At 37.5% G+C, this 26,718-nt stretch overlaps 7 protein-coding genes across 11 annotated transcripts; 4 read left to right on the top strand and 3 right to left on the bottom strand.

Moving 5' to 3' along the window:
• Positions 1-232: 232 nt before the first annotated feature.
• Positions 233-5,736, top strand: LOC18011110 (protease 2). 3 transcript variants are annotated; one of them, XM_024150278.1, is made up of 13 exons: positions 233-611; positions 691-974; positions 1,090-1,284; positions 1,504-1,850; positions 2,027-2,318; positions 2,585-2,743; positions 2,833-3,198; positions 3,436-3,501; positions 3,589-3,637; positions 3,736-3,859; positions 4,012-4,086; positions 5,307-5,388; positions 5,505-5,536. In XM_024150278.1, the coding sequence occupies exons 1-12, from the start codon at positions 233-235 to the stop codon at positions 5,350-5,352; spliced, it is 2,382 nt and encodes a 793-aa protein (XP_024006046.1). In that variant the 3' UTR covers positions 5,353-5,388; positions 5,505-5,536. The 3 variants fall into 3 exon arrangements, with proteins under 3 accessions (XP_024006046.1, XP_024006048.1, XP_006393157.1); XM_024150280.1 differs by lacking the exons at positions 5,307-5,388; positions 5,505-5,536 and adding an exon at positions 5,718-5,736; XM_006393095.2 differs by lacking the exons at positions 5,307-5,388; positions 5,505-5,536 and having other exon boundaries at positions 4,012-4,283.
• LOC18011141 (probable mitochondrial import receptor subunit TOM40-2) lies at positions 4,032-7,173 on the top strand. Of its 2 annotated transcripts, none has more exons than XM_024150281.1 (11): positions 4,032-4,086; positions 5,307-5,388; positions 5,505-5,604; positions 5,718-5,813; positions 5,899-5,949; positions 6,052-6,117; positions 6,212-6,313; positions 6,470-6,541; positions 6,638-6,721; positions 6,807-6,911; positions 7,005-7,173. In XM_024150281.1, the coding sequence occupies exons 2-11, from the start codon at positions 5,357-5,359 to the stop codon at positions 7,056-7,058; spliced, it is 762 nt and encodes a 253-aa protein (XP_024006049.1). In that variant the 5' UTR covers positions 4,032-4,086; positions 5,307-5,356; the 3' UTR covers positions 7,059-7,173. The 2 variants fall into 2 exon arrangements, with proteins under 2 accessions (XP_024006049.1, XP_006393156.1); XM_006393094.2 differs by lacking the exon at positions 4,032-4,086 and adding an exon at positions 4,829-4,958.
• A 741-nt stretch (positions 7,174-7,914) lies between these two features.
• On the top strand, positions 7,915-12,810 carry LOC18010970 (helicase-like transcription factor CHR28). The gene is made up of 11 exons (XM_006393093.2): positions 7,915-8,295; positions 8,387-8,492; positions 8,585-9,099; positions 9,370-9,441; positions 9,514-9,591; positions 9,673-10,603; positions 10,905-11,035; positions 11,224-11,442; positions 11,549-12,097; positions 12,224-12,433; positions 12,527-12,810. Exons 2-11 carry the CDS (start codon positions 8,408-8,410, stop codon positions 12,629-12,631), a joined length of 2,895 nt encoding a protein of 964 aa, XP_006393155.1. The 5' UTR covers positions 7,915-8,295; positions 8,387-8,407; the 3' UTR covers positions 12,632-12,810.
• Positions 12,811-12,917: 107 nt separating this feature from the next.
• Positions 12,918-15,267, bottom strand: LOC18011100 (scarecrow-like protein 3). The gene is made up of 2 exons (XM_006393092.2): positions 15,097-15,267; positions 12,918-14,823 (listed from the first exon to the last, which is right to left on the bottom strand). The coding sequence occupies exon 2, from the start codon at positions 14,679-14,681 to the stop codon at positions 13,242-13,244; it is 1,440 nt and encodes a 479-aa protein (XP_006393154.1). The 5' UTR covers positions 14,682-14,823; positions 15,097-15,267; the 3' UTR covers positions 12,918-13,241.
• A 2,108-nt stretch (positions 15,268-17,375) lies between these two features.
• Positions 17,376-21,176, bottom strand: LOC18010934 (7-dehydrocholesterol reductase). Its single transcript, XM_006393091.2, has 13 exons — positions 20,956-21,176; positions 20,257-20,479; positions 20,115-20,170; positions 19,882-19,984; positions 19,712-19,777; positions 19,204-19,317; positions 18,964-19,090; positions 18,686-18,786; positions 18,218-18,343; positions 18,040-18,104; positions 17,870-17,951; positions 17,695-17,777; positions 17,376-17,605 (listed from the first exon to the last, which is right to left on the bottom strand). The coding sequence occupies exons 1-13, from the start codon at positions 21,039-21,041 to the stop codon at positions 17,539-17,541; spliced, it is 1,299 nt and encodes a 432-aa protein (XP_006393153.1). The 5' UTR covers positions 21,042-21,176; the 3' UTR covers positions 17,376-17,538.
• A 159-nt stretch (positions 21,177-21,335) lies between these two features.
• Positions 21,336-23,364, top strand: LOC18011200 (E3 ubiquitin-protein ligase MARCH2). Its single transcript, XM_006393088.2, has 7 exons — positions 21,336-21,538; positions 21,632-21,876; positions 21,970-22,055; positions 22,165-22,311; positions 22,625-22,727; positions 22,833-22,945; positions 23,039-23,364. The coding sequence occupies exons 2-7, from the start codon at positions 21,669-21,671 to the stop codon at positions 23,126-23,128; spliced, it is 747 nt and encodes a 248-aa protein (XP_006393150.1). The 5' UTR covers positions 21,336-21,538; positions 21,632-21,668; the 3' UTR covers positions 23,129-23,364.
• On the bottom strand, positions 23,249-25,901 carry LOC18011049. Of its 2 annotated transcripts, none has more exons than XM_006393090.2 (13): positions 25,618-25,901; positions 25,431-25,528; positions 25,266-25,348; positions 25,011-25,137; positions 24,853-24,916; positions 24,669-24,766; positions 24,477-24,561; positions 24,278-24,401; positions 24,076-24,177; positions 23,918-23,982; positions 23,704-23,785; positions 23,524-23,603; positions 23,249-23,433 (listed from the first exon to the last, which is right to left on the bottom strand). In XM_006393090.2, the coding sequence occupies exons 1-13, from the start codon at positions 25,836-25,838 to the stop codon at positions 23,376-23,378; spliced, it is 1,287 nt and encodes a 428-aa protein (XP_006393152.1). In that variant the 5' UTR covers positions 25,839-25,901; the 3' UTR covers positions 23,249-23,375. The 2 variants fall into 2 exon arrangements, with proteins under 2 accessions (XP_006393152.1, XP_024006164.1); XM_024150396.1 differs by having other exon boundaries at positions 25,266-25,333.
• Between the last annotated feature and the right edge of the window lie 817 nt (positions 25,902-26,718).

The following is a 26,718-nucleotide window of genomic DNA, read 5'->3' as shown; positions in this document are numbered from 1 at the left end:
CGGTTAGATTTTGGTTCACGAAGCCAACATTTTCAAGTTCAGTAAACAGCAATGTCGTTTGTTTCAGTAATCGAGCAAAAAAAAATGAAAAATGAGTACGAATTATGGGAATTTAGTGTAACCGATTCAAAAGCCGGTATGACAACCAAACCGGATTGAACCGATCATCTATTAACAAATAACAACTCGTCCCGAGTCTTGCGCTCAGTAGATAAACACTAAACCTGTGTAAATGATAGTAGTAAGGCGTGGACTCGCATCTCTTGGCTCTCACTTTCTCGCACCTCATCGTCGTCTTCTCCACTTCGTTGTTCCTCTCTCTTGCCTCGTTCCTCTTGTCCCTCGCCGCCGCTGTATCCTACGGTTGTGTTCTTCTTCTTCTTCCTCATCGTTCTCTGAAACCGGAGCTGCTTCATTGCGGTTGACATCATCGGGAGACATGGCGGAATCGAGATCCCCTCCTGTGGCGAAGAAAGTGGAGCATGTGATGGAGATGTTTGGTGACGTTAGGGTTGACAATTACTACTGGCTCCGTGATGATTCTCGTTGCAATCCCGATATGCTTTCTTATCTCCGTGAAGAAAACGACTACACTGATTCCGTCATGTCTGGTGAGTGAGGTTTTTCTGTGATTAGGGTTTTTCGCATTTGGAGAATTTAGTGAATAATTGATTTGGAAAAATATTTCAGGGACTAAGCAATTTGAGAATCAACTGTTTGCTGAAATAAGAGGGAGGATCAAAGAAGATGACATATCTGCACCTCTACGCAAGGGTCCTTACTACTATTATAAGAAAAATCTTCAAGGCAAAGAATATGTTCAGCACTGTAGGCGTTTGATCCCTGACAACAAAGCTGAGCCTTCTGTGTATGATACTATGCTAACTGGTCCAGATGCTCCTCCTGAGCATATAATATTGGATGAGAATATCAAGGCCCAGGAGCATGATTACTACAGAATTGGTGCCTTTAAGGTTAGACCGTGGTGGGGACTTTGCTAGGAATAGGTTTTGATATCCTCTCAGATAGTTTCGTTTCACATTTGCTCTTTGTTAACTTGATGTTTCATTTTCTTGATCCTGTCTTCAGACCAGTCCCGATCATAAATTAGTGGCGTATGCAGAGGACACCAAAGGTGATGAAATTTATGCAGTGAATGTCATTGACTCTGAGGCCCTAAAACCTGTTGGGCAATCGTTAAAAGGAGTGACTTGTGATCTTGAATGGGCTGGTAATGATGCTTTGGTCTACATTACTATGGACGAAATCCTGCGACCTGACAAGGTTTACCTTTGAACCTTTCCCACCCTAATATCTTAGTGTATTGTATTGGAGGCAGGGCTTAACTTTAGCATGATATACTGTTTAGTTTAGGATATACCGTTTCTATCAAATTATGGCATTGTACACCTCTTAGATGCAATGGTTTTGAGTTTTTTACTCAGTTCGACGGTTAATCTTTGTGGCTTTCATATTATCATTTTCATATATTCTTTGTGACAGGTCTGGTTACATAAGTTGGGGACAGAGCAATGCAGTGATGTATGCCTTTACCATGAGAAGGATGATATGTTTTCTCTTGATCTTCACGCCTCGGAGAGCCATAAGTATTTATTCATTGGATCTGAAAGCAAAACTACAAGATTTGTCTTCTCGCTTGATGTCTCCAGACCTCATGATGGACTCAGGGTGCTGACACCTCGTGTAGATGGCATTGATACATCTGTCAATCATCGAGGCAACCACTTTTTCATCCAGAGAAGGAGCACTGAGTTTTACAACTCAGAACTGGTCGCCTGCCCAGTTGATGACACATCTAAGACAACAGTTCTGATTCCACATAGAGAAAGGTAAACATTTTTGCTAGAATCTGTTTGTCATTTTCAGCGTTCCTATATTCTATGGCTTAGACCCCATGCATGGCTGGGATTGTTTCCAATTGCTATTTAGTTATATGATGAATTATTTACTTAACTTTAAGGTCACCTATAGCTAAATAGTTCTGCCATAACTTTTATATGGACAGTATAAAGATTCAGGAAATACAGCTTTTTCGAGATCATCTCGCAGTATTTGAGCGTGAACAGGGACTGCAGAAGATAACAGTTCATAGGCTTCCTACTGAGGGACAGCCTCTGAGAGCTCTCCAAGATGGTCGTAGTGTTAGCTTTATTGATCCGGTGTATTCAGTTGACTCAACAGAGTCTGAATTTGCGTCTAGTGTTTTAAGGTTCTGCTACAGCTCGATGAAAACACCTCCTTCTGTGTATGACTATGACATGGACAGTGGCACTTCTGTTGTCAAGAAGATTGACACAGTAAGTAAACTACTAATTCTTTCCGGCTCTATGCGCTCTGCACATTTAGTTGCGGATTTTAAAATTTGCAATTCATTAAGTTATTCATTAAATGGTAGTGTGTCATATTTACATGAAAGGCACATGATTAAGTAAAAAGTTTCCCCTGTTTTTTCTTTTTTGGCTGTTACTTTGCTTTTATGAGTTTGTTTTCTATATATAAACTGCCTTATCTTTAGATATGGTCATCGCTTGATCTTAATGATAACCTTCTTTCTTTCATTCAGGTATTGGGAGGTTTTGATGGGTCAAATTATGTTACCGAAAGGAAATGGGTCACTGCATCTGACGGAACGCAAATTCCAATGTCTATTGTTTATAACAAAAATCTTGCAAAGCTCGATGGGTCTGATCCATTGCTGCTTTATGGATATGGTTCGTATGAGGTATTTTTCGCTGAAGCTTTTATGGTCCTCATATCCTTGGTCCTTTTACTTATTCTGCTCTAAGCTATAAATTTCTCTATTTGTTACAGATTTCTGTGGATCCATATTTCAAGGCATCAAGGTTGTCCCTGTTAGATCGTGGTTTTATCTATGTAATTGCTCATGTTCGTGGGGGTGGTGAAATGGGGAGACAGTGGTACGAAAATGGAAAGCTGATGAAGAAGAAAAACACATTCACTGATTTTATTGCTTGTGCTGAGCGTTTAATAGAACTAAAGTATTGCTCAAAGGAAAAACTGTGTATTGAAGGAAGAAGTGCTGGTGGATTGCTGGTGGGTGCTGTTCTTAATATGAGGCCTGACTTGTTCAAGGTGGTTATCGCTGGAGTTCCTTTTGTAGATGTTTTGACAACAATGCTGGACCCAACTATTCCGCTTACGACGTCAGAATGGGAGGTTGGTTCAATCAATGCCGTAAAAGAATAACATATTTTCGTACTTCTGCGTAGTACATATAATATGCATGTGCTTTATAGTGACTTGCATTGGAAACTGTCAAGATATAGAACTGGAGGAATAAGCATAAGGATAGATAGATTTCCTTAGGAATCAAGAAGCTATGGGTTAAATAATGTTTTATCTTTTGTTATTCACCTTATATATGTGTGAATTTTTTGGCTTCTATCATTGTAGGAGTGGGGTGACCCCAGAAAGGAAGAATTTTACTTCTATATGAAGTCATATTCCCCTGTTGACAACGTGAGTATATCTCGCTTCTTTTGATATTATCTGCAATACATGATATGGAAGTTCTCTGAGATGATGCATATATTTCAAATATAACAGGTTACAGCGCAGAGTTATCCAAATGTTCTTGTAACTGCTGGGTTGAATGGTAAGCATTATTTTGTCCAGATACGATTTGGACAAGAAAGTGCTTCTGATTTCGGCTAAATTCCTTTATTTCCTGACCTTTGTGACGTTATGTAACAGATCCAAGAGTCATGTACTCTGAACCTGCCAAGTTGGTGGCGAAACTGAGAGAAATGAAGACCGACAACAACTTGCTTTTGTTCAAATGTGAGCTTGGCGCTGGGCATTTCTCAAAATCTGGAAGGTACGACTTTAGTCTCTTTTTGTCTCAACAAAACGTTTTCCACATCTATACTGGACTCGAGTTCTATTCTACTAGCCAAGAAGTTTTGATTTGAAGTCCAATTTGGAATTTGACTGACCCAGTTTTGTATGCTGTTTGATTGTGACGTGTAGATTCGAGAAGCTTCAAGAAGATGCATTTACGTTTGCATTCATGATGAAAGTTTTGGACTTGATTCCGGCTTCCCGGTGAGTCTTCAATCTATAGCTGCTTCATGATCAATTTGCTCTTCTTACATTATTACTTGACTTTGAGACGAGAAACCGTAACAGTTTAGTTTCGTTATTGTCTTTCCTCTTAGACATTTTGTTTTGTTTCTCTGCGTTTACGTTTTCATTTTGTTTTTATTTACGTTTCAAGAAGATGCATTTACGTTTTCATTTAAGCTTCAAGAAGCTGCATTTACGTTTTCATTTTGTTTTGTTTCTCTGAGACGAGAAACCTAACAGAACGAATAAATGTTTACAATCTTTGTATGAACTCTGCTCAATCAATTGAATTCTTCTTTAATATTCTATAATTTAAAATTTTAACTATACAAATTAAACTAGAGCATTTGACCAGATAAATTTTTAAACAAAATGAAAATACTATAGATATCTTAATTGAGTGTATAAATAAATACATTGAAATATACTAAAAGTTTATGATTTTTTTTTTTATATATCCACATCGAACCGAACCAAAAATAAAGAAAAAATAACTCCAAAAAAATTCGATCTTATTTGGGCCAAAAGTTTAAAATCTCTCAAATTGGTCCGATTCGCTAGTAAATCAAACAAGAGTTCCAAACCGGGTCAAACCCTTGACAGACACGCATGTGACTCAATAAAAGTAGTTAATACATAAACCCTTGCAATTCTTCGCCTTGTTCGTTTCGCTTTCGATTTCTTCCTCTCTTTAGCGAGCAAAATAGTTCTTCAGATGGCGGAACCAGCAGCGATGGCGGGCCTTGCACCACCGAACTTGACGGCTCAAAAGACCAAAGTCGAAGAGAAAGTGGATTACTCAAACCTCCCTTGCCCTCTTCCCTATGAAGAAATCCACCGTGAAGCTTCCAGTTCAGAATTATTAACACACACACACTCCTTTACTATCTTCGTTTCCATGTGTTTTGGATGAGTTTATTCTCTTGGAGATCACAATCTGTCTCTGTCTTTGGTTTTCTCTGATTTCTGAGTGTCTTTTCAACTCTGCGTTTCGAACGAACAAAGTGGCAATTAATAATATTAATTCGTGTTAGAGCTCTTTTATAGTGACTTAACATATATGATATATCTGAGTTATTTTCTTGTTAATAGCTAATTAATCACATTTTCATTTTGGGTGGATTTTGTTATGGTTTTGAAGTATTTTAACACCTAAAACCCTTTCGTGTTTTGACTGGTTTGGTTATTTCACTTTGCAGTTTCATTAAAGCCAGAACTATTCGATGGTTTCCGCTTCGAGTTTAACAAGATGTTGAACCACAAGTTTTTCCTCAGCCATACGTAATGAGATTTTGATATAATTTAACTATTCTTTTTTTTTTTTTTCTGTGACGTATCCTTCTTATTAATTTGGCTTCCTAACTAAAAGCACGTGTGTATTGATATGTTTCAAACAGCGTAATGATGGGACCAACACAGGTTCCTACTCATTCATCTGATATAATCAAAATTCCAACTGCTGACTATGAATTTGGTGCAAATTTTATTGACCCAAAGGTATCTCTTTGTTTTCTTTTTCGTTGATATGTATTCGTTGCATGGTACTATATATACTGTGTTTCACCAAGAAGCTATATAGCTAATAACATGGACCAACTTATTATATACAGTTGATGCTTATCGGAAGGGTCTTGACGGATGGTAACCTAAACGCGAGAATCAAGTGCAATTTAACTGATAATTTGACCATATTTTATAATGGTCAGGTAAAGATACAGTTTGTCTCTGTTCTATGGTATACAATAGCTCCATCAATATTGTTTTATTCTTTTTTTTTCTTTCTCTTGCTAGCTTACAAGTAAAAAAGATAAGTCACAAGGCGTGGTCTCCTGTGATTACAAGGTGAGAAATTTTCTGTATTCATCATCAAAATATGTTTGTTTTATCTCTGTTTTGGTTATTGCTTTTTGTTCGTTCGACAATGGTGGTTTACATTTTTTGTAGGGGTCAGACTACAGAACCAAGCTTCAGATTGGAAGCGGCTCCCTCTATGCAGCTAACTATATTCAGGTTAGATATAATCTTTTGTTAATTTATGCTTAGAAATTAACTCATTTTCTTTTGACTGAATAATAGTAATAATAAGAAATTTTTGTTCTTGCAGCATGTGACACCCCATTTATCTTTGGGTGGTGAGGTTTTCTGGATTGGTGAGCATCGTCAGTCGTGTATTGGTTATGCAGCTCGATATGAGACTGATAAAATGGTATAGTTTTTTCTTCATTGTCAGAATTTGGGAAACACAAACAGAAAGAATAATCTAAGTCTTGGTTTACAATATTGTTCCTTAATCTTCAAGCTAACTTCACATTGTGTTATCCTTTTTTTTTATTTTATAAAAAAAATGTTATATTATCAACAGATTGCCTCTGGGCAAGTTTCTTCCTCTGGTGTGGTTATCATGAACTATGTTCATAAGGTGGTTTCAGAGAAGGTAAAAATGTTTCTGTCTCATGTTAGCTCGTCTTTCACACTATAAACACTATAGAGTAGATAAGCTAAATCATCACATTTGTTTTTCCATCATCAGATCTCACTTGTAGCAGATTTCATGTACAATTTAATGTCGAGAGATGTTACAGCTAGTGTTGGGTATGACTACGTTTTTCGACAGGTATCTTTGCTTCTTTCCTTGTCCGTTTACTTTGAGTTGAAACAAGCAACGACAAAATTGTTAAAGTTTTGTTTTTTGGGTTTAGTGTCGGCTAAGAGGAAAGATTGACTCTAATGGAGTTACCTCTGCTTACCTAGAAGAAGTATTGCCTATTCCTGGTGATGGACTCCGTTTTCTTGTATCCGCAGAGGTGAACAAAATGACTTAAATTTCATGTTTTTTTTTAAATTACATTTTTGAGTGCTTTCGATAATATGATTAAAACCGTTTGTTGAATAACCAGGTGGATCATGTGAAGAAAGATTACAAGTTTGGTTTCGGTGTTACCGTCGGTTAATCAATCCTATGATAGTTAAAGCCTCATGCGATTTCAGGCTCTAATTAACATTCTTGTTATTTTTCTGGCTGTTAACTTTTTAAATTTATTTTTGTTTCTCCTCAGAGATAATAGTTTACGGAGTGAGACTCTTCTTTTTTTTCTTCACATAATCCAAAATTTTACTGTATATAAAATTCTAAGAAAACTAGTCTTTTTTATTAATTTAATAACTTGATGTTGTTAAACGTTTTTTTAGACAAAGAAAAAGATTCTCGTCTGTGTTTTTAATTATATAAACGAGTACGAAAAACGTCCATGCAATTTACCTGGTCATTTGGTATCCAGCTATCCTTGACATTAGCCGAAATATATTCCAAAAAACAAACAGTGTGGTAACCCATTGGATCTCATAAATCTAATGGTCTATTAATTCGAGTCTATTCTAATCCTGATTCATTGAACTGTTGAACCAAAGCAATCAATCCACATTGTAGCACTTTGTTATATTCATACCAGAATCGACTGGATCAGTCGATAGGATTTAAAAAAAAAACGTGTATGAAAAGATCTAGTCTCAATTATCCTTTCTTAATTTTTCAGCTAGGATGATCGTATCATCGCAATCCGCATTTTCGTGAAGTTGAACTAATATGGGCTGAAAACTTTCTTCATGGGCCCGAGGGTGACGTACGTTGACTAATTTTGATTTTCGTCCTAATTTTTTATTTTTCTTTAACGTCAAACTTTATTTATTGAGATTTTGCTCGTTTCAAAATTGCGTCGAATTATTTTTTAGTTTTAAACTGAGAGCGTATCTATATACAGTATATTTTCAGTTTCTCTCCGTGCAAAACGGCGCCGTTGTCGTCTGTTTTCTTTTTGGTCAACTGGAAAACCCTATGATATGTGAACAATTGGCTTCAACACTCTTTTTTTCTCAATTTTGCTTCTTCTTCCCTTTGCTCTCTACAGATTCACGCCTCGCGCCCCAATTTCTCGTTTTCGGTTTACCTTCTTCTTTTAGTCGTGCTCTTAAAAGGGTTTTTGTATATCGAATTTCGGATTTTGATCATATTGTCCCGCCATTGCATGTCGCTGTTCTGTTCTTCGGATTGCTTTTCTGGGTTTCTCTGAAAACTTCTTCAATTGGAGTTTGTTGATCCACGCGAAGAGAATTTCTCTGATCTTTCACTGCCAAAATCATCAAACATTCACACAGTTTCAGAGATACCGCCCACTTGATTTTTCTTTTTGGGTGATTATGATTGTTTATTTTCGATTTATTGGGCACAGAGTATGTATGTATATTTTTGGTGATTCACGGGTGTTTATTTTCGATTTAGAAGCTTGACTGCTCGATTCTTGCTATGGATTCCGCTATTGATATAAGTTCAGATAGTGATATCGAGATACAAGAAACTCGAACTCTTCCTCCTCCACGGTTAGCTCAAGGTTACATTTCTGACTTTATCAGTTGTTAATTTGCTAATACCAATCTTTATGGGCGGAATTTTTTTGATCTTGGTTCTCTTTGGACCTAGCAGGCTCTCATAGAAGGGACCTCTCTACGCTAAGACCGCACCTTTCTAGTGGGAACTCTTCCAATGCAAATAGCCTCACTAAAGTGGGACTTACAAACCCTTCTTCAAGCAATGGTTTTGCTGGAAATGGGCACATCGGAAGTTCAAGAATTCCCAATGTCTCAGTTGGAGATTATGAGAAGTTTTCATATCAACAAGCTGTTAAAAGGATACCTCCTCCAGCTGTTGTGCCTTTGAGACCTGATACCGGTGCAAGTAATGGGAGTGGGAGTCACTTTCGTGGGGAGTATAGTAATCCAGCTGTGATAGCTTCAGCCAACAAGGGTGACTTTGGTGATCTTTATGGTGGAGCACATGATGGAATAGGCATGGGGCGTGTGATCAATGGCGCTCGGATTCTACCTCCATCCATGACGCATGGAACAGCTTCTTCTACTTCACATTTTAACGGTTCAATTGATTCAATGCACAGGACTTCAGAGAATGACGAGAGGCTGATCTATCAGGCTGCACTACAGGTATTTATCTTTGTCTCAACTTTCTACTTGTGTGCAATTCTCGTCTTAGTTTGCCTTTTGTGGTTCTAATACTATGTGCAATGCACAAGATTTGTGGTCATTGGACATTATTATAAATTAATATGTCAGTTGTAGTGAATTAGAGCAATGGAAGTCAGAGATGAATAAAATGTTTTGTATGTCTCAAATTCTCAATGATGCTTGAGGCAGAGTAACGTGATATGAGTAAGTGCTTAAAAATTGTGATAATCAAGTACGTATTTCCTGCAGAATCTGAATCAACCCAAGTCTGAGATCGATTTACCTGCCGGTCTTCTTTCAGTTCCCCTTATGAAGCATCAGGTATTCGTGTGTTAGTTTATCTTTCAGTATCTGTCGGAATGGTCTTGTGTACTAAACACTGTTGTTTCTCAGAAAATTGCATTGGCATGGATGTTTCAGAAGGAAACTAGAAGTGCGCCCTGTCTGGGAGGGATATTAGCTGATGATCAGGTTACTTTTAATCGTAATTCTTTTCCGCTAAACTCTAAAATTTTACTCTGTTCCCCTTATTCCATTTGGTTTACGGTGCAGGGCCTTGGTAAGACAGTCTCGACTATTGCTCTTATCCTAAAGCAAATGCACGAGGCAAAATTGAAGTCTGAGAATCTAACCAATCAAGTGGCTGAAGCATTGGATCTGGATGCTGATGATGAGTCAGAAAATGCATTTGAGAAGCCAGAGCCTAAGGCTTCAAATGGTAATGGCGTGATTTGCAGTTCAGGCATAAAGAAAGCCAAGGATGAAGAAGCGAGTACTTCAACACGGAAAATTAATGGGAAAAGACCAGCTGCTGGCACTTTAATTGTTTGTCCAGCAAGCGTTGTGCGACAGTGGGCAAGAGAGCTTGATGAGAAGGTTACTGATGAAGCCAAACTTTCTGTTTTAATCTACCACGGTGGTAACAGGACCAAAGATCCTATTGAACTAGCAAAATATGATGTGGTTATGACAACTTACGCTATTGTTTCAAATGAAGTTCCAAAGCAACCCCTGAAAGATGACGATGAGAATGATGAAAAAGTTTCCGAAAAATATGGTCTCGCCTCAGGCTTCTCCACCAATAAGAAACGCAAAATCGCATTGGGTGCTACTAAGAAGAGTAAGAAAAGAGGTAAAAAAAATGCTGACGATTCTTCGTCTGACCCTGACTGTGGTACTCTAGCTAGAGTTGGGTGGTTCAGAGTTGTGCTAGATGAAGCTCAGACAATTAAGAATCACAGAACCCAGGTGGCAAGAGCATGTTGCGGTCTTCGAGCCAAAAGGAGGTGGTGTTTGTCTGGAACACCAATACAAAATACGATAGATGATTTATATAGCTATTTCAGGTTTCTAAAATATGATCCGTATGCCGTGTACAAGTCATTCTGCAACACAATTAAGAGTCCAATTTCCAGAAATTCCGTACATGGTTACAAGAAGCTTCAAGCTATTTTGAGGGCTATAATGCTGCGCCGCACCAAAGGTACTTGGACTGTCTCATTAATTTTTTAAGTGGTTGGATGGGTGATGGGACTTGATTCATAACGGTGTTCTATGTCATAGACTTGTCTGATTATATCTGCTTACCTATTTCATACTTTATAATGAAAATAGTTGTGAGTTTAGTCGAGCTGTCAACTGAAGGTAATACAGAGGTCAAGTTTTGTGAAGATTAACAATAATATTATTCATTTCGTTTCTTTTTTCTTTAATCTTTACTTTTTATATGATAGACCTTCATGTTACTCCTGCTATCTCCTTACATAGCTGTGCCTGTGATCTAGGAACATTGCTTGATGGTCAGCCTATAATTAATTTGCCACCAAAGACAATTAATTTGAGCAAGGTGGACTTCTCGGTAGAGGAGCGGTCTTTCTACACGAAGCTTGAATCCGATTCACAATCTCAGTTCAAGGTGCTCTTTCTGTGCTCCTCTAAACTACCAGTTCATCCTTGGTTTCTAGCTGTGATCTGCACGTTTTTTTGAATATAAGATACTTGTACAGTAACTAGCAACTCGATGATTATAAAGAGTTTTCATTGAAGAAATTTTTTTGCAGTGGTTCTTGTTAAATTGGTACGATGATATTTCTTTCTATGCAGGCATATGCTGACGCAGGAACTCTAAATCAAAACTATGCAAACATTCTTCTCATGCTTCTGCGATTACGCCAAGCTTGTGACCACCCCCAACTTATTAAAGGATATAACTCAGATTCTGTTGGGAAAGAATCAGAAGAAGCGTGTAAAAAACTTCCTAGGGAAACTCGAGTTAGCTTGCTCAGTCGCTTAGAATCATCTCCCATCTGTTGTGAATGCGATGTAAGTGCATAATAATTTAGATCTAGAATTAGTGTCTCTTCAGGTTCTCACCATCTTCTAGTTCTGATTTACTTCACCCATAATTCTTTCTTCTGTCTTGTTGCAGGATCCACCAGAAGACCCTGTTGTTACTATGTGTGGCCATATATTCTGCTATCAGTGTGTATCAACATTTATCACAGGCGATGAGAACACGTGCCCAGAATGCAGAGAACAGCTTGCGCATGATGTTTTTTTCTCTGAGTCTACCCTTAGAAGTTGCATCGCTGATGATATGGGTTGTAGTTCTTCACATGATAGAGGTCTTGGTAAAGCATTTTATCAGAATGGCGAGTTTAGCTCATCAAAAATCAAAACTGTCTTAGATATTCTGCAGTCGCTTTCTAACCAAGGCAGTCCAAACTCAACACAGCATGGTCGAATTTCTTCGTCCTCGTCTGACGACGATGATGTTACCATTCTTGAGCACACGAGTCTGCGCTCAACTCCTAACCGAGGGCAAATAAAAACGATTATCTTTTCTCAGTGGACTCGTATGCTTGACTTGGTGGAGCTGTCTCTGATTGAAAACACTATAGAATTCAGAAGATTAGATGGTACAATGAGTCTAGCCGCCAGAGACAGAGCTGTGAAAGAATTCAGCAACGATCCAGATGTAAGTCATGTGCATATCTTTCAAAAATTTATCTGAAATTATACTCTCCTACACAATTTTTTTAGTGGTATATGTTCCCTCTTTTCATCATGAAACTCCCTAAACAGTGCAAGGTTTCTTAAACAGGTGAAAGTGATGATAATGTCTTTAAAAGCTGGAAACCTTGGTCTGAATATGGTTGCTGCATGTCATGTCATTCTTCTTGATCTTTGGTGGAATCCAACTACCGAAGATCAAGCTATTGATCGAGCACATCGTATTGGACAAACTCGACCAGTTACTGTAACTCGTATTACGATAAAAGATACTGTCGAGGATAGAATTTTGGCTCTACAGGCATGTTTGAAGATCTATATCCCTCTCCTTCTACCTGATACTTGTTTCCCTTTCAGTTTCTAATTTCTGGTTCTGCGGTTTTCTTATTATCAGGAACAAAAAAGGAACATGGTTGCTTCTGCTTTTGGTGAAGATCATGGTGGAAACTCTGCAACTCGACTAACTGTAGATGATCTCAAATATCTATTCATGGTGTAGACTACTCGATTTAGCCTTTCTAAATCTCTAGTTCACCAAGTTTCACTTGCTTCCAGAATTTTGATCATGAAGAAATCTTGAGCTGCATTTTTTGTATTCTTCAGATTCACAGATTGGCAATGAGCCAACATGTATATAACTTATTTGCTTTCATAGTAAATACATCAAACTCTCTTTGGATAGTGCATATGTCCTTACTGTAACCTAAATATTTATACACCAAATTAGTTATTTACATACGCACAAATGGCAAAATCATGTGTTGAAACAAAGTAAAAATTTGGTCTCTGCAACAGTAAAAGAGTTGTGTGATCATAAAATCATTAGTACATAAACAAAGCCATAGACTTTCTGATAATTGAAGTGGACACTGTTGAAGAACTTGAACCCACCATAGATTTAGTTATCTTCAAGATCTATTGAATGTTTGGGAGATGCTGGAAAACTCAAAAGCCAAATATATGCAGAGGTAGTAGAAGCATTTGCCAAAATAGCATAGAGAGACAGAAACTCACAATCACAAAACAACTAAGATTGTGTCCCTATGTATACAAAAGAAAGGGACTCTCTGCTCATCAACAAAAGAAAACACACTATCCTTCATCTTCTTTCACTTCCTGCACCTCCAAGCTGATACCGAGTATAGAGGTCGATCTTGCCAGCAAATCACTGCGCACCCGCTCTCTTCCTTGATCCTATACCCATCAAAACCGTAGCCTTGAAGCAACCTTCTAGCCTGCAACATCGCATAATAGCTAAGAGGAACATTCCCAAAACCAGCCAATTCGATCCTCTGGCACCATTTCTCAAGCTTCTCGTGTCTTTCTCTTCTCTCAGATCCCTCGCAGGCTATGATGTTCTTGATCTCCTCCCCGAAGAGCATCTTCTCCACTTTGATTCTATCTTGAGACGTTCTTGGAACCTTTGTTTCCAAGCAATCAAACAAAGCTGCGTAGGTGTAGAGTGATTCTAATAGTCTCTCCATTAGTGTGGAGCCGTTGTGGTCTGAGTCTTGCTCAGTGACCACCATGATCTTTGGAGACAAACCCCAAATCGCGTTGAGGAATCTATCGATCCTTCCTGAATTATGGAGAGGCAATGATGAAGCCGAGTCACCGCTCGGGCTATAGCCATTGTTGTTGCTCATGTCATTCTCAGGTGCCTCGCCATGGCTCATCGTTAGAACTCTTTGCAAGTCAATCCCATTTGGATTGTTCTGAAACCGTAAAGCGCAGTTCTTTCTCACGAAATCATCATCCGAAGCCAAGAAGTTATGCAATTGTAGAACAGAGCTGATGGCTAAGGCCTCTCCTGTCTTAACACGCAACTGCTCAACATTTAAACAGTCTAACGTACTCAAAACTGGATTAAACTGAAACGGGATATCGAGTTTCTCTGCTTCTTCAACGAGTCTAAGAGCCATTTGATCAAGCACTTCCTTCTGGTGATGAACACCAGTGATTCTCAAATGTGGTGGACCTTCAGGCCTAGAGTTAAAAGCTTGAATCAAAGCAAGCCATTGAGCCGGTTCAGAAGCATTGAGATCAATCACATGAACCATCTTCTCTCCTTCCATAGCCTCGATTATAGCTCGATTGGTGAGCAAGTAGGAAACTTTGAGTATAGGGAACATATCAAAGAACAGTCTCCTGACATGAATCTCCTCGGAGAGATGGTTGGTCTTTGTCTGAGTTGCGTTAAGAGCCTTGTAGAGACCAGGCCATGACTTAAGGATTCTGTTAGCGAGTGCTTCGGTGAAGTAAGCAGCGATTCGCTGCATCGTGTCGCCGTCAGGGGAAGCGAGATGAGAGAGCTGCTCGAGTGCTGCGTTTGCGTTTTGGAGGCTACCTGACGCCACGTGGTTGGCGCAAGTTAGCAAGAGGTGGATCAAGTAGAGACCACGCTCCTCTGGTTTGAGGTCTTTGAGACAGTGGAACGGTGAGGAAGAAGCGAGGAGAGTTGGTCTTGTTAGTGACATCGTTGAGAAGACTTGAAGTGGTGATGAAGCTACAGAGGATGTTCCATTATCTTCTTGAAACATAGCCACCATTGAAGGCCAAAGCGAGAAGCTTGATTTACTCAAAAAAAAAAAGAAGTTTAATCCTTTGTAAGGAAAAATTGGAACTTTGAGAGACTCACAACGAGAAGAACCAAACCCAAGATTCAGAATTTTCTTTAAAGATCCAAAGAATCTGCAGATTTAACAAAAGGGGGAAAAGTAGTTAGAGAACAGAGGAACTAGGGTTTTAAACTTTTTTTTGGATGCAGAAAGTACAGAATTTTAAACCTGAAAATTACTATTATATTAGTAAATGATTCGAAGACAGAAGAAGAAACACAAAAGCTGATTGAAACTGTCTGAATTTGATAAAGAAAAGAAAGCAAGTCTCTTTATACACAAGAACATGAAAGAAACAAAAAGTAGTAAAGATCAAAGAACAATAACAAGAAAAATGAAAACTTACTGGATTTTGTATTAATGGAAAGAGGAAAAACCGACATGAAATTTCGAAGAAAATGTCTAATAAGCTTCTTCTTTTTTTCTCTTCTTTTTTTGGGGGTTCTGTTTGGTTATCTCTATCTATCCATCTATCAATGTGTAAGAAAGAAGTAAGAAGAAGAGTCTGGTGGTTATCTTGTGAGTATAGCGTGTGTGTGTGTGTGTGGATTATTGTCTTTTGGGGAAAAGATTGAAAACTAAAAAACACTAAAACAGAGGCATTGTTCCTTTTGGCTCTACGTACCAGACAATGCGTGATAGTCGGTTTTGTCTTCTTCCTCTTTGTCTTTTCCTCTTTCAAATCTCCCCCTTCGCTTCTTTCCTTCGTTTTAAGGAATTCATTTTTTAAAGTGGTCAAATTTTCAATCCCATCGTTAAACTGTAGTTATTAGGGCTTGGCACGAGACAAATAATTGTTAATTTTCCAGTACTTGTTACTTGGTTTGATCTGTTCAAGTAATTTAATTTACTACTTATATTTGACTTGTTTAAAATAAGTACTTGCTATATCAAGTGTTTGCGAAAAATTGGAGTACTTACAAGTTACTTGATCCGATTTGTTACTTGCCAAAATTCATTACTTAAATCTTAAGTATTTGACTACTTGAACCTAAAATATTTAAACACTTGATTATTTAAATTTAATATACTTAAAATTAAAAAATTTCATACTAAAAGTCAATAAATATGTTAATAAAAAATAAAATTGAAATATCGATATGTGATCAAAACTAAGTAACAAATATTTTTAAACGGATAACGAGTATTTTTTTAACAAACAACGAGACAACGAGTAACAAGTAACAAGTAACGAGACAAGTATTAAAAATATTAATGATATTTGATATTTGACTTGTACTTGCAAGTAATAAATTTCTATGACTTATTACCCGGCTTGATAATGACAAATACTTGTTTTTTCAAGACGGGTACGAGATAAGTAACGAGTACGGGATAAGTATCAAGTATTTGTGCCCAGCCCTAGTAGTTATCATGTTCACATATCATTACTACATGAATATTCATTCACATGTTTAAGACTTTGTATATTTTGATTTTTTGTCGCAAATATTGGTCTAGTCTATTTCATTGTGTATTTTGTCATTTTGTATCCATTGAGGTCATTATTACAAAAGAAGTCTCACCTATAATTTTCTTTGTTTGAAGTTAATTTCCCTCTTTGTGTTAGATTATGATTCTTGATTTAGAGAAACTAGAAAAAAAAAATGAAGAAAAAAAGAAATATGAGGCAAGAAGTTCAATGAACCCATTTGTCATTATACATTCTGGAATTATCTCATTATATATACATACACCGATACAGCATACATGTCTGTATTCGAGATTGGAACCTCCACTTTTATGGTTTCTTGTCTTCACATGACGTGGATTTGGAATCATGACTATTTTTTATATTAAAAAGTTCATTTTATTTTGTAAAAAGAAAAAGCTGTTTTGGTAAAATATTGATTCTGAGAAGACGGTAACGTCCAAACACGCCCTAACAAAGACAAAACATAACCCAAAAACCATCTCTTTTGTTTTTGTTGTCTTGTTGAAAAAAAAAATAGTATTTAATTTAAACTGAGATGAGGCTGATGCTTGGGTGTGGGATTTGTCTGTCTTCTTTAAATGTTCATTGTCTTTTCATAGCTTTTCATTTATCCTTTTCTTCTTTTTAAATGCCCACCTTTTGTCTTTTTCTCATATTTTTCTCTCTATTTGTTTTTACTGTGTGAGAACATAATCACATTTTAAACTTAAAGACCATTGACCAAAGATTCTTTAGAAAAAGAATAGAAAATCCCAAATCTTTACTATTGAAACCTGTTCTGAGGAATAGTAAAATAGCATAAAATGAAAAAATATGCACAACGAAATATAGTACAGAATTTATAGTAAGAAGCTTTATATAATTTTTGACTAAAAATTAGAGAACGATAACTTTTTTTTAATTGACGTTTTTAGATCCCATAGTCTCAGAACATAAATCACGACTTTGTGAAACTGTTTCATTACTACAATGGTGGATTCTACCAACCAGCATTATACCAATCAAACAAATTAGTGGAGTCAACTTGATAATATTAGTATTGGCGGTGAGATCTTTGTGATAGAAACAACAAAAAATTGGTTAACATGATATTCGGTAGAATTAGCTACTATACACAATTGAATGATATTGATATAGTTAATATATTTTAATTACTACTTTTAAATTCGTTTTATGCATTTCAAACTATAAAATTAAAATGGCAAGCTAAATATAAATAATCTAGAGAAATACAGCTCGAAATTTAAACGTAGCTTACAATTCAGCAAAAAAAACGCAATAATTTGCGTTTGTCTCTTTTGGTCTCTTGGATTCCAACGTTCGAATTAACGAAACAACTTTTGTTTACTACAATCAATAAATTCCCGGAATAATCCTGTATCGCACTTTCTCGCAGTACAGCTTCCAGTATTTCCCATACCTTTCCAAAAAAAAAACAGCAAATAGAAGTAAGAACAAAGAAGAATTTTGTCGATATTATACGAACATCCTTCAGATTTGGTGGCTTACTTTGATCGGCATCTGTCATCGTCTCTCTTGGCTCGATCAAAGAGAAGAATGGTGAGAAATATGACGTAGAAGTATGGCAAGAACTGGTTCAAACACAGAAGTTTTTATGTGTTAAGTGTGTCTCACTTGTAACAAAAACTTATAATATACTAAAGAGATAATAGTAAGAATATACATTATTGAAGAGAGCAGGTACGGTCCAGAAGAAAGCACTTAAGATCTCAGGAACATAATGAAAATGACGAGCCAGTCCCCACCTGCACGGTCAATGCCATTGATCGATATCGTCCTGATGAACAACCTCTAAATTAACTGTTTCAATAGTGTAAAGTAGAATAAACTCACCATCCAGAGGTTAAGAGAAGACTGGTTTTAGTTTCACCAGCTGTTGTTGTATACGTCGCCACAATCTGCAACAAACCGAGAAAACAAGAAAAACTGCTCAGACACATTGGAATGTTTAGATTTGAAAAGGAAAAAGAATAAGCTAACTTCACCAAGTATATTATCATTATCATCACACCTTTGACGGGGCTTTGCCCCAAACCGAGCATTTCCCATTTGTCCTCCTAAACTCTTGCCTTTGCCTATCACAGTCATAGTTTATGTAAATGCAAAGAACTCCTGCCACCAGAATGTATATTGCCAACTGCAAACCAAGGAACGAGACTGTGAAGTCTAAGAGAGCAAAATGTCCAAACTTTTGTACCATCAATTGTGTTTTCATGAACGGGGTTATGCTGCTACATCACTGGTAACAGCTAGAATTATGTAAACCGTCTACACTATGTCAATTACAACACTTAAAGTGCAATATCTAGAATTTGAATACTTCAGAATACCCAGATTCTGGGATTGTCACAGTTAGCTTAACCTTTTTTCCTTTATTCTTTCCAATGAAAGTGGTACATCTTAAGGTTTTTTCATTTGATTAACACGCAAAAGGTATCTCTTCCTCTATATTCAGCTATAAAAGTTTAATCTTTTGCACCTGAGTTCCAAGTTCGACGGGGTGGTTCACAAGGTACATGCCTGGAGAGGTATAAATAGAAGGCACCCACACTAGACAACCCCAGCAGATATAGAAGCCAGCTAAAAATCACAAATTATAAAGCATGGAAAAAGTTAGTTTTCCAGTCTATTAAAGACGGGGAAAAAAATATGCTGCTGCTAGCCATATAAACAGAACTCGCAAGGAAATTATGGACAAATAGTACAGAAACTTTTATTGATGATGATGTGATTTTGATATATGTACCCGAGGCCTACCTCGGTCATGTGCGATATCCATGGTGTTCCAGTAACCAGCTTCCCACCAGAAAAATTTTGTGACATAAACCAGCGTCAGTATGGTGTTCACCAGCATTGAATCAGATACTCTCCCATTGATTTCATACTGGTTAAGAAAAGTATAGTGACCACAAATTGGAAGAGGTGAGGCTCTTTGATCAAATAACGGTTACCTCCACTTTTATGTCTTATGAGTGTGGAAATCTATCTAGAAAGTACCTGTTTAATGCAGTACGTGACTGAAAGAACTGCCCAAGCCATCATCCCAAATCTGCAATTAGTAAAAACTTTGATGTCAAAGTTCTTACCAATCCGAGGGTACAACTCCATGCCCTGCAAAGCACGATGCAAAGATATACAGTGAGAATAAGATTACCACAAATTTGATTGAATTAATGATCAGCTGGATGCAAAGAGTGAGAGATGATCTCATCTATGATAGTGTTTTTTTTTTTAAATAAAAAAATCTCATCTATGATAGTTATAATACCTATTTAATACTTTATTATTGTCCTTCACCTTCTGACATTTAAGACCATATTCACACCAAACTAGTACGCTAATGTTAAGTCAATTAAATGAAAAAATGCCGCTAAAAGGACACTGACGTTTACGGTCCACAAATATCATTAGGAGATGGCTAACATTGGCAACACGTGAATTCCTTGAGTAAATCCCAACCACTAATTTCAGAAGAATGAGAGTCTGATCAGCAGGAATAGCTCACCCAGTAGAAGTCAATAATTAGGTTGCCACATGAACCAGAATCACTTGATGAAGGTGCAACGTGACCCTTGTACAGTACAAAAGGACAAATTTTAAAAACACAAAAGCCAAATTCTACATTAGTAAGAATATGAAGAAAAGGGTCACACCATTCATGGCATCGACACTTACTTTTACGTATAACAAAACACAAAATACGAGGCTTCCAAATATAAGTGCCGAAAATATTTCACCCAAGTGATCATAGACAATTGCAGGGTTGAATATCCCAAACCTGAATAGCAAAAAGAAAGTCAACTGATATACGTGCAACACTTCGAACCAAACTAAAGATACGTAAGCACAAATTGTCTAAACTTAATCCAAAGTAAAATATTCAAAATAAATAAACATTGTTTACTTACCACCAAAGACCAAGATAGGTGGCTAGTGTCACAAAATAGGAAGCCAAACCATTGGCCTGCAAGAACAGAACCGCACAGTTGTTTATTTGCAACAACGTCCAGCACAAGGCTAACTGAACTTATGTAAGGCCAATTTCAATACCTTGTAAACTGGTCGGTTTCCTGTCGGAGATATTGGGCCTTCGACTCTTTTACCAGGAAGAAGCAGCTGAAGAGTGGCCTCAAATGCTCCATAGCAAAAAATTATCTTCCAAGCGATCGCAGTGGGTCTTGGCCATATGTTGATGAGCCCTTGAAATCCATTCTGCCACAAGAAGCCACTGGTCTGAATAACAGAACCATCCTGATGAACCATCGTGTACCATCTGCATTATATAAACAAGTGAAACTAGTTTGCCTTACTCAAAAACTCACTGAAAATGATGGTCTCGAGATAAAAAAAAATGGCGCTAACCAAATTTCAACAACAGAGAAATAAATAATATGCTTCTACTGCAGTCACACTCCAGTCTACAAATCGGGATCATAATGAAGTACGAGTAGGTGGAGATATGAACAAAAACAATAATCATAATGGCCATTGTATGGACCCAACAAATAGATAAATGTGGAATTTGCAGCTTCAAATCTACCTTTTGTTGCTTTCAATCTGGAAAAATCACAATCTCAGTCAATGAATAACTAAGCCCTCAAGCACATACCAGAAAGAAAATTGAATCGCTTTTTCGATCGAAAGATTGTTTTTACGATTGCTACTAAATGGAAAAACGATTTAAAGATATCGGCGATGTCAAATTGTGAGAGCCGATCTGAGAGCTAGAAATGAAAATGATGAGCTTACAGGAGCATGACGAAAGGTGGACAGAAAGCGAGAAGCGATAGCATCGATGCGTAAGTCACGATCGGTGAATGCACAGTCTCCGCCATCTTCTTTCTCTTCTTCTTCTTCTTCTTCTCTCTCACACACTCTCTCTCTCTCTCTCACTCTCTCTTTCTCTCTCTCTCTCTCTCACTCTCTCTAGGCTAAAACCTTGATCCTGATCTGTGTTGACCCAATGACTCTGCGACGTTAACGATGGAGACGATGCACTTCACAGGTCCACTAAGTCTGAGCTGGAGAAAATTGTAAAAAATCCACGTGTCATGTGCTTATTAAAAATTACAATTTTACCCTCAAGACTTTTCTTGCCGTCTCTCGTTTCTTTCCATCCCAATAATCAAATCTCCCTTGCTTCTTCTCCCTCAAAACTCAAAGATCTTCGTCTCTGTATTCAACACATAGTGATGAATCGAGACAAACAAATCTATTTCCTATCACTCTGAATCGCAGCTATAGTTCACCAATTTTCTTAGTCGCAAACCCTGAGCGTACTACAAGAAATGCTTGGCTTGGAAGAAAATCCTCGAGAATTGGTTGAATTCGGGTAAGCCCCCAATTCGCCGTGAAACCCTAGATTTGAGTATTATGGTGCGATTTCTCGAAAGTTTGTTGATTTGATTGGATTCGCGTTTCACAGGTTTTTCCATTTCCAGTTCGTTTAGTATGTTCAAGAGATGCAATTAGTGCCTAGTGATGATGACGATCGGAAAGAACAGATTTTATTCGACGAAGCTACATCCTCGAACGAAATCGTAGCGGCGGAGAGAGGAGACCGTGTTGTGGAGGAAGGAGAGGTTTCAGAAATAGCTGAGAGTGATGACGAAACTACACATCTCGTTGCTGGAGATCAACCACAATGTCGAATTTGCCTTGATGTTGGAGGTATAATAAAGCCTTTTCTTAATCTTAAACGAGTGATCATCTGGCATATGCTGATAAATGAGACGACTTTGTTTTGTTCTATGATTTTTGCAGGGGAAGATCTGATTGGTCCCTGCAATTGTAAAGGTACTCAGAAGTATGTGCACAGATCTTGTCTCGATAATTGGCGATCCACCAAGGTGATTTTATGATACTTGATGATTTTCGTAGCTTATGAGGTGTGTTTTGTTTCTAGGATTTGGATGTGCTGAAACTTTTTTTTTTCCCTGTGTCTGCATTATGTTTCAGGAAGGTTTTGCATTTTCGCATTGTACAGAGTGTAGAGCTGTCTTCAAACTCCGAGCCAACGTGCCTCCTGATAGATGGTGGTTGAGGCTGAGATTTCAGCTGCTGGTTGCTAGAGATCATGCGTTCATCTTCATTACTGTCCAGATGGTACATGACGTGTTCTCCTTCTAAGAATCTTAGTGTTTATACTCTATCTTCTACTATGCTACCAGCTTCTTGGCTCTTATTTTTTCCCACGCACACTTTGATGAGCTTGATTTTGACTTAGAATCCACTAATGAGCAGGCAAATCCGTAGTTATATTTGCGACATCCATTTCTGATCTTTGACCAAATCCCTAGTTTCTTGCTGCATGTAATCCGAAACAGGAGGTTCCTTATATGATTGTGGATTGGTTGGTACCTTGTAATGCTAAGTCAATGCATTTATCTTGATGAACAAAGTCTTCATGTATCAACAGGTTGTAGCTTTCTTGGGGTTGCTAGTTTACAAGTTCTACGGGGAAGAACTACGTGAAATGTTTGGTTATGAAGAACATCCTTATGGTTTCTACACATTAGCTGGTAACACTTCTACTCGCTTTTTTCTATAGGTCAAGACCATCTTTGTGCTATGGGTCTTAATCCAATTAGTGTATATGATGGTGTGTTTCATGTTTCATGTTGCAGTTTTGGCCATTGTCTTGGTAGGAGTACTTTACGGGTTCTTCATTGCCATTATATGTGGTCAAAGGATCAATGAGCGGCATTACCATGTTCTTGCTAAACAAGAACTCACAAAGGTCAAATTTCTTGGAGCGTCTGTGTTCTTTATTTTTTTTACGTAATTGGCATTTCTGATATACAACATTGAGTTTCTGTGTCGATCGTATCAGGAGTTTATCGTGGAAGACAGAGACTGCAAGAACGTTCCTGAGCTTGACCAGAGTCACGTAATGGAACTTAGAATGTTGGGACTTTATTGAGCGTAAATACGAGACGAGAAAAAGAGCTTGCTGGATCTTCTTCACTCTTCATTTCACCTGTAAATTATACTCTTCATTGATTTTCGCGGTTGTTTTGACGATTGTGTCATCTCCAAGTAATTTTTTGAAGTATTTTTATTTATATATTCTGATGAAACTGTGAATGTGTACTAGTATAGACCTCGGAAACAAATTGGTTTACAAAGTAATGTATTGATGATCAACTCTTTTCGCTTCTTGCTCGAACTCATACGTATATCCCTAAAATCACCTCCTTGGGGACAGTTTCAACCATCCAGGGTGGCCTTTAAATCAGAAGAAACCCAAAAATCTACATTATTGAAAGCAAATTAGGGAGATGCTATTGTAAAGAATATAAAATAAAGATGGCTCACTTGTTTAGTATGAAATTGAACGTTCCTTGTGATGCACGGCTAAGAAGAGCTTCCCTTGCCTCCACTGCGATCCCTTGAGGCTGCATCAACACATCATACTTCAATGTAAGCAACAAACCTTAAGATCGTTTTGTGAATACATATATATAATGTATTATACAAATATGTAGAGAGAGAGACCTCTTCTGGAAACCAAACCCCTGGTTGTGTGCTTCCTTCAAGCATTGCTAGAACAAAAGCGGCGGTTGAAACACCAACGGCTCTGTAAACCCAAAAGATTTCGGCTCTTATAGATAGCTCTATGTAGGGGCTTCTCGCATGTGTAGTGTACATACATAATTGTATTATATGTTTATGCAGATATAACTATATAAGGTATGTTAAGGAGACTCACACGGATAGTTTTTTATGACTATATATCCCAACTGTGCTTCGTCCATCCGAGCACTCCAAATCAACCTTCCCAAAGAGATTAAGATGAGAAACAACGTATGAGTAACCTAAATAAACTAGTGTAAAATATTTTGGCAGTTCTCTGTTTTTTTTCCCTACCCTCATTGAGACACGCTCTCCAGAAAAGCCATCCATGGCTCTCACGACAGGGTCGAACAGCTCTACCATTTGTTGAACTTTGGTTCTGTCTCTAAGGACCTCCTAGAGCAAGCAACAAGCATGAAATTAGATTACAGTACAGTTTGATAATCACCCTCGATTATGGGACCAGTGATTCAGGAAAGGTCTGAGCATACGATACCGGTGATAAGACTTTTGTCATGATTTCCATTCCCCAGTTCCAGAAGAAAGGAGCGGTTCCGAATCGAGCACTGACAGTTGGCACTTCAAGAACTTCATGAGTTGATCTCACTTCTGGCAAATTCCTGAAACCAACCACTGTTCTAATCAAATCTTTTCCAGGATGTCAGTTGAAGTTTTGAAATAGAAGAGCGACATACAAAAGATAAACGTCTCTTTTCCGAATGCCTTTTCCGAAATCCACATTTATCATTCCGCTGTATGGTCTTAGTTTCACCTTCTCTCCTGATCAAGTCCACACAATACAAGGCTGAGAAAATTACTGAAAGACTCACAGTGGAATACAGAGATATGTTTTAATTTCTAAGAGTTTAAACTCCTTTAACACTTGCCTTGTTTATATGCTATAACTTCCTCACCGAGAAGTAGAAAACTCGTCGCTAATATTGTAGGACCTGCACCACCAGTTCCTGCTGTGTAATAGGAGAACCTGATATGACATTGTTAGACAAGAAAAGACTGATTCAAGTAGTTTAGCTACGATAATAAACATCAACGAGAGTTCTTTGTTTTTACCTCAATTTCTCTGGCTTCCCTTTGTCTTCACTTCTTGCAGCAGTAACCATTTCTGCCGCCATCACTATGAGAAAGTTAAACACATTGTTAAATTGCTACATCGATATAACTATATATCAAGCATAAAATCAAGAAGGGCTTGTGATCAGATTTAACACCATTGCTAACTCCTGGATATATTCCAGCTGTTGTTATCGCTGGGATATTCGCAGCAACTGCCTCTGCCTCAAGAGATTTCGCTCGGAAAGCGTAGCTTGTGTCGTCACAAACATCAAGATAAGCAGTCTGTTTCAGATACAAACCAAAAACACCTCTCTGTAAGTTTGTTCTTTGACCAAAACAACCTCTCTCTATCATACAGACAAGGTAAGATTTGGTGACATAGAAAAATGCTTGTTTTACCTTATCCTCACCTTGGTCTTTATGGCAGCTTCAAGAACAGTGCAACGAGGAGCTTGCTGGAAAGGTCCAGCAGCATGAACTACAAGATCAACGTCTGGAATCACACCAGTCACACGGTGAATACTCACGAATTAAAGTTCAAAATCCCAAAAAAAAAACCCTAAATTTATCCAAACCTCTTAAACTTGTCTCAAGCATCTTAGCATCATTGATATCTACTTGAGCAAACTCAGAATTCTCGCCCAATTTAGCCACCATTGCTTCACCTTTCTCTCTGCGTACAACAGAGAAATAGGATTCAATGAATTTCAAATTGTTCGACAATGAATCAACCAGAAATCCCTCAAAAATTCGTTCGCTAACCTGTTTCGTCCACCAACGACGATCCTGAGCTTGGGACATAGCTTAGAGAGAGCAGTAGCAGTAGACCCGCCGACCCGACCCGTTCCACCCAATACCAAAACCCGATAGTTCCGGGTAGGATCCGAGAGCTTAACCTCCGGAACCCCGTCGTAACTCTTAGCGGTTGATGAAGATGCTCGTACCGTCGCTCCGTACGGATGCAGCAGCAGAGCTCGCGCCATTCTCTCTCTCTCTCTCCCTCACTCACCTCATCTCATTTAGTAGTTTTTATCGACGGCGATGACGTGGCTACTGTCTTCTGGTGCTCGATGACGTGTCAGAATTTAAACGGGATAAATAACACCTTTGCTACTAGCAGGCCAGTGATATTTTTTGGGTTTCTCCCGGCCCATAAAGTTAATGATAAGGCCTTTAAAATGCGTGGGTCTAAAAGGAGAAATCGATCGTAGATATTCTTTTTTTTTTCCATTTTCTCAGGTTTTTGTGTTGTTGACAATATTAAACTTAAATAAAAGAACGTTCTAAAAAACGGTCAAAGCGGCTGTTAAATAATGCCCAACGTTAGACACTTAGACATTCATAAACTATAATGGTTACATTAGACGTCGTCATAACTCATAAGCATTATTGTTATTAAGCGGTCTTAGATAATTCTAGACGAATTTAAACAATTGAACAAAATTATTAATCAATTAATATTTTTTTGAATTTTTAGTTACATATAATTAAATTATAATTTTTAATTTCATAAGCCTATATGTTGTTTGTTATGAAAGAGATATTTTTTTTTTGTCTAATTCCCATTTATGATTCAACATTGTAATTTTTCAAAATATATGTTATTTCTTAGTGTTTTAGTTTTGATATTTATAACATTTTTATATTTTTTGTTTGTAATTTAAACTTTTATAAACCCTTTTCAAGATTTAAAATATTTAAATTTATCATTTATGAACCAAAGTATTTTATATCTACTATATATCTACTATATAGATTTGTTTTACTATGGTTTAGGTTTTGATTAGGTGTTGGACTGTTGGGTTCACCCAACCGAATGCCGAGTATTTTGTAATAATAAAGACAGGATCAAAATCTTTTTTG

The sequence above is a fragment of the Eutrema salsugineum genome, unplaced genomic scaffold, assembly GCF_000478725.1.
Source record: "Eutrema salsugineum unplaced genomic scaffold, Eutsalg1_0 scaffold_7, whole genome shotgun sequence".
Classification (NCBI taxonomy): domain Eukaryota; kingdom Viridiplantae; phylum Streptophyta; class Magnoliopsida; order Brassicales; family Brassicaceae; genus Eutrema; species Eutrema salsugineum.
This window is presented reverse-complemented; position numbering and strand designations above follow the sequence as displayed.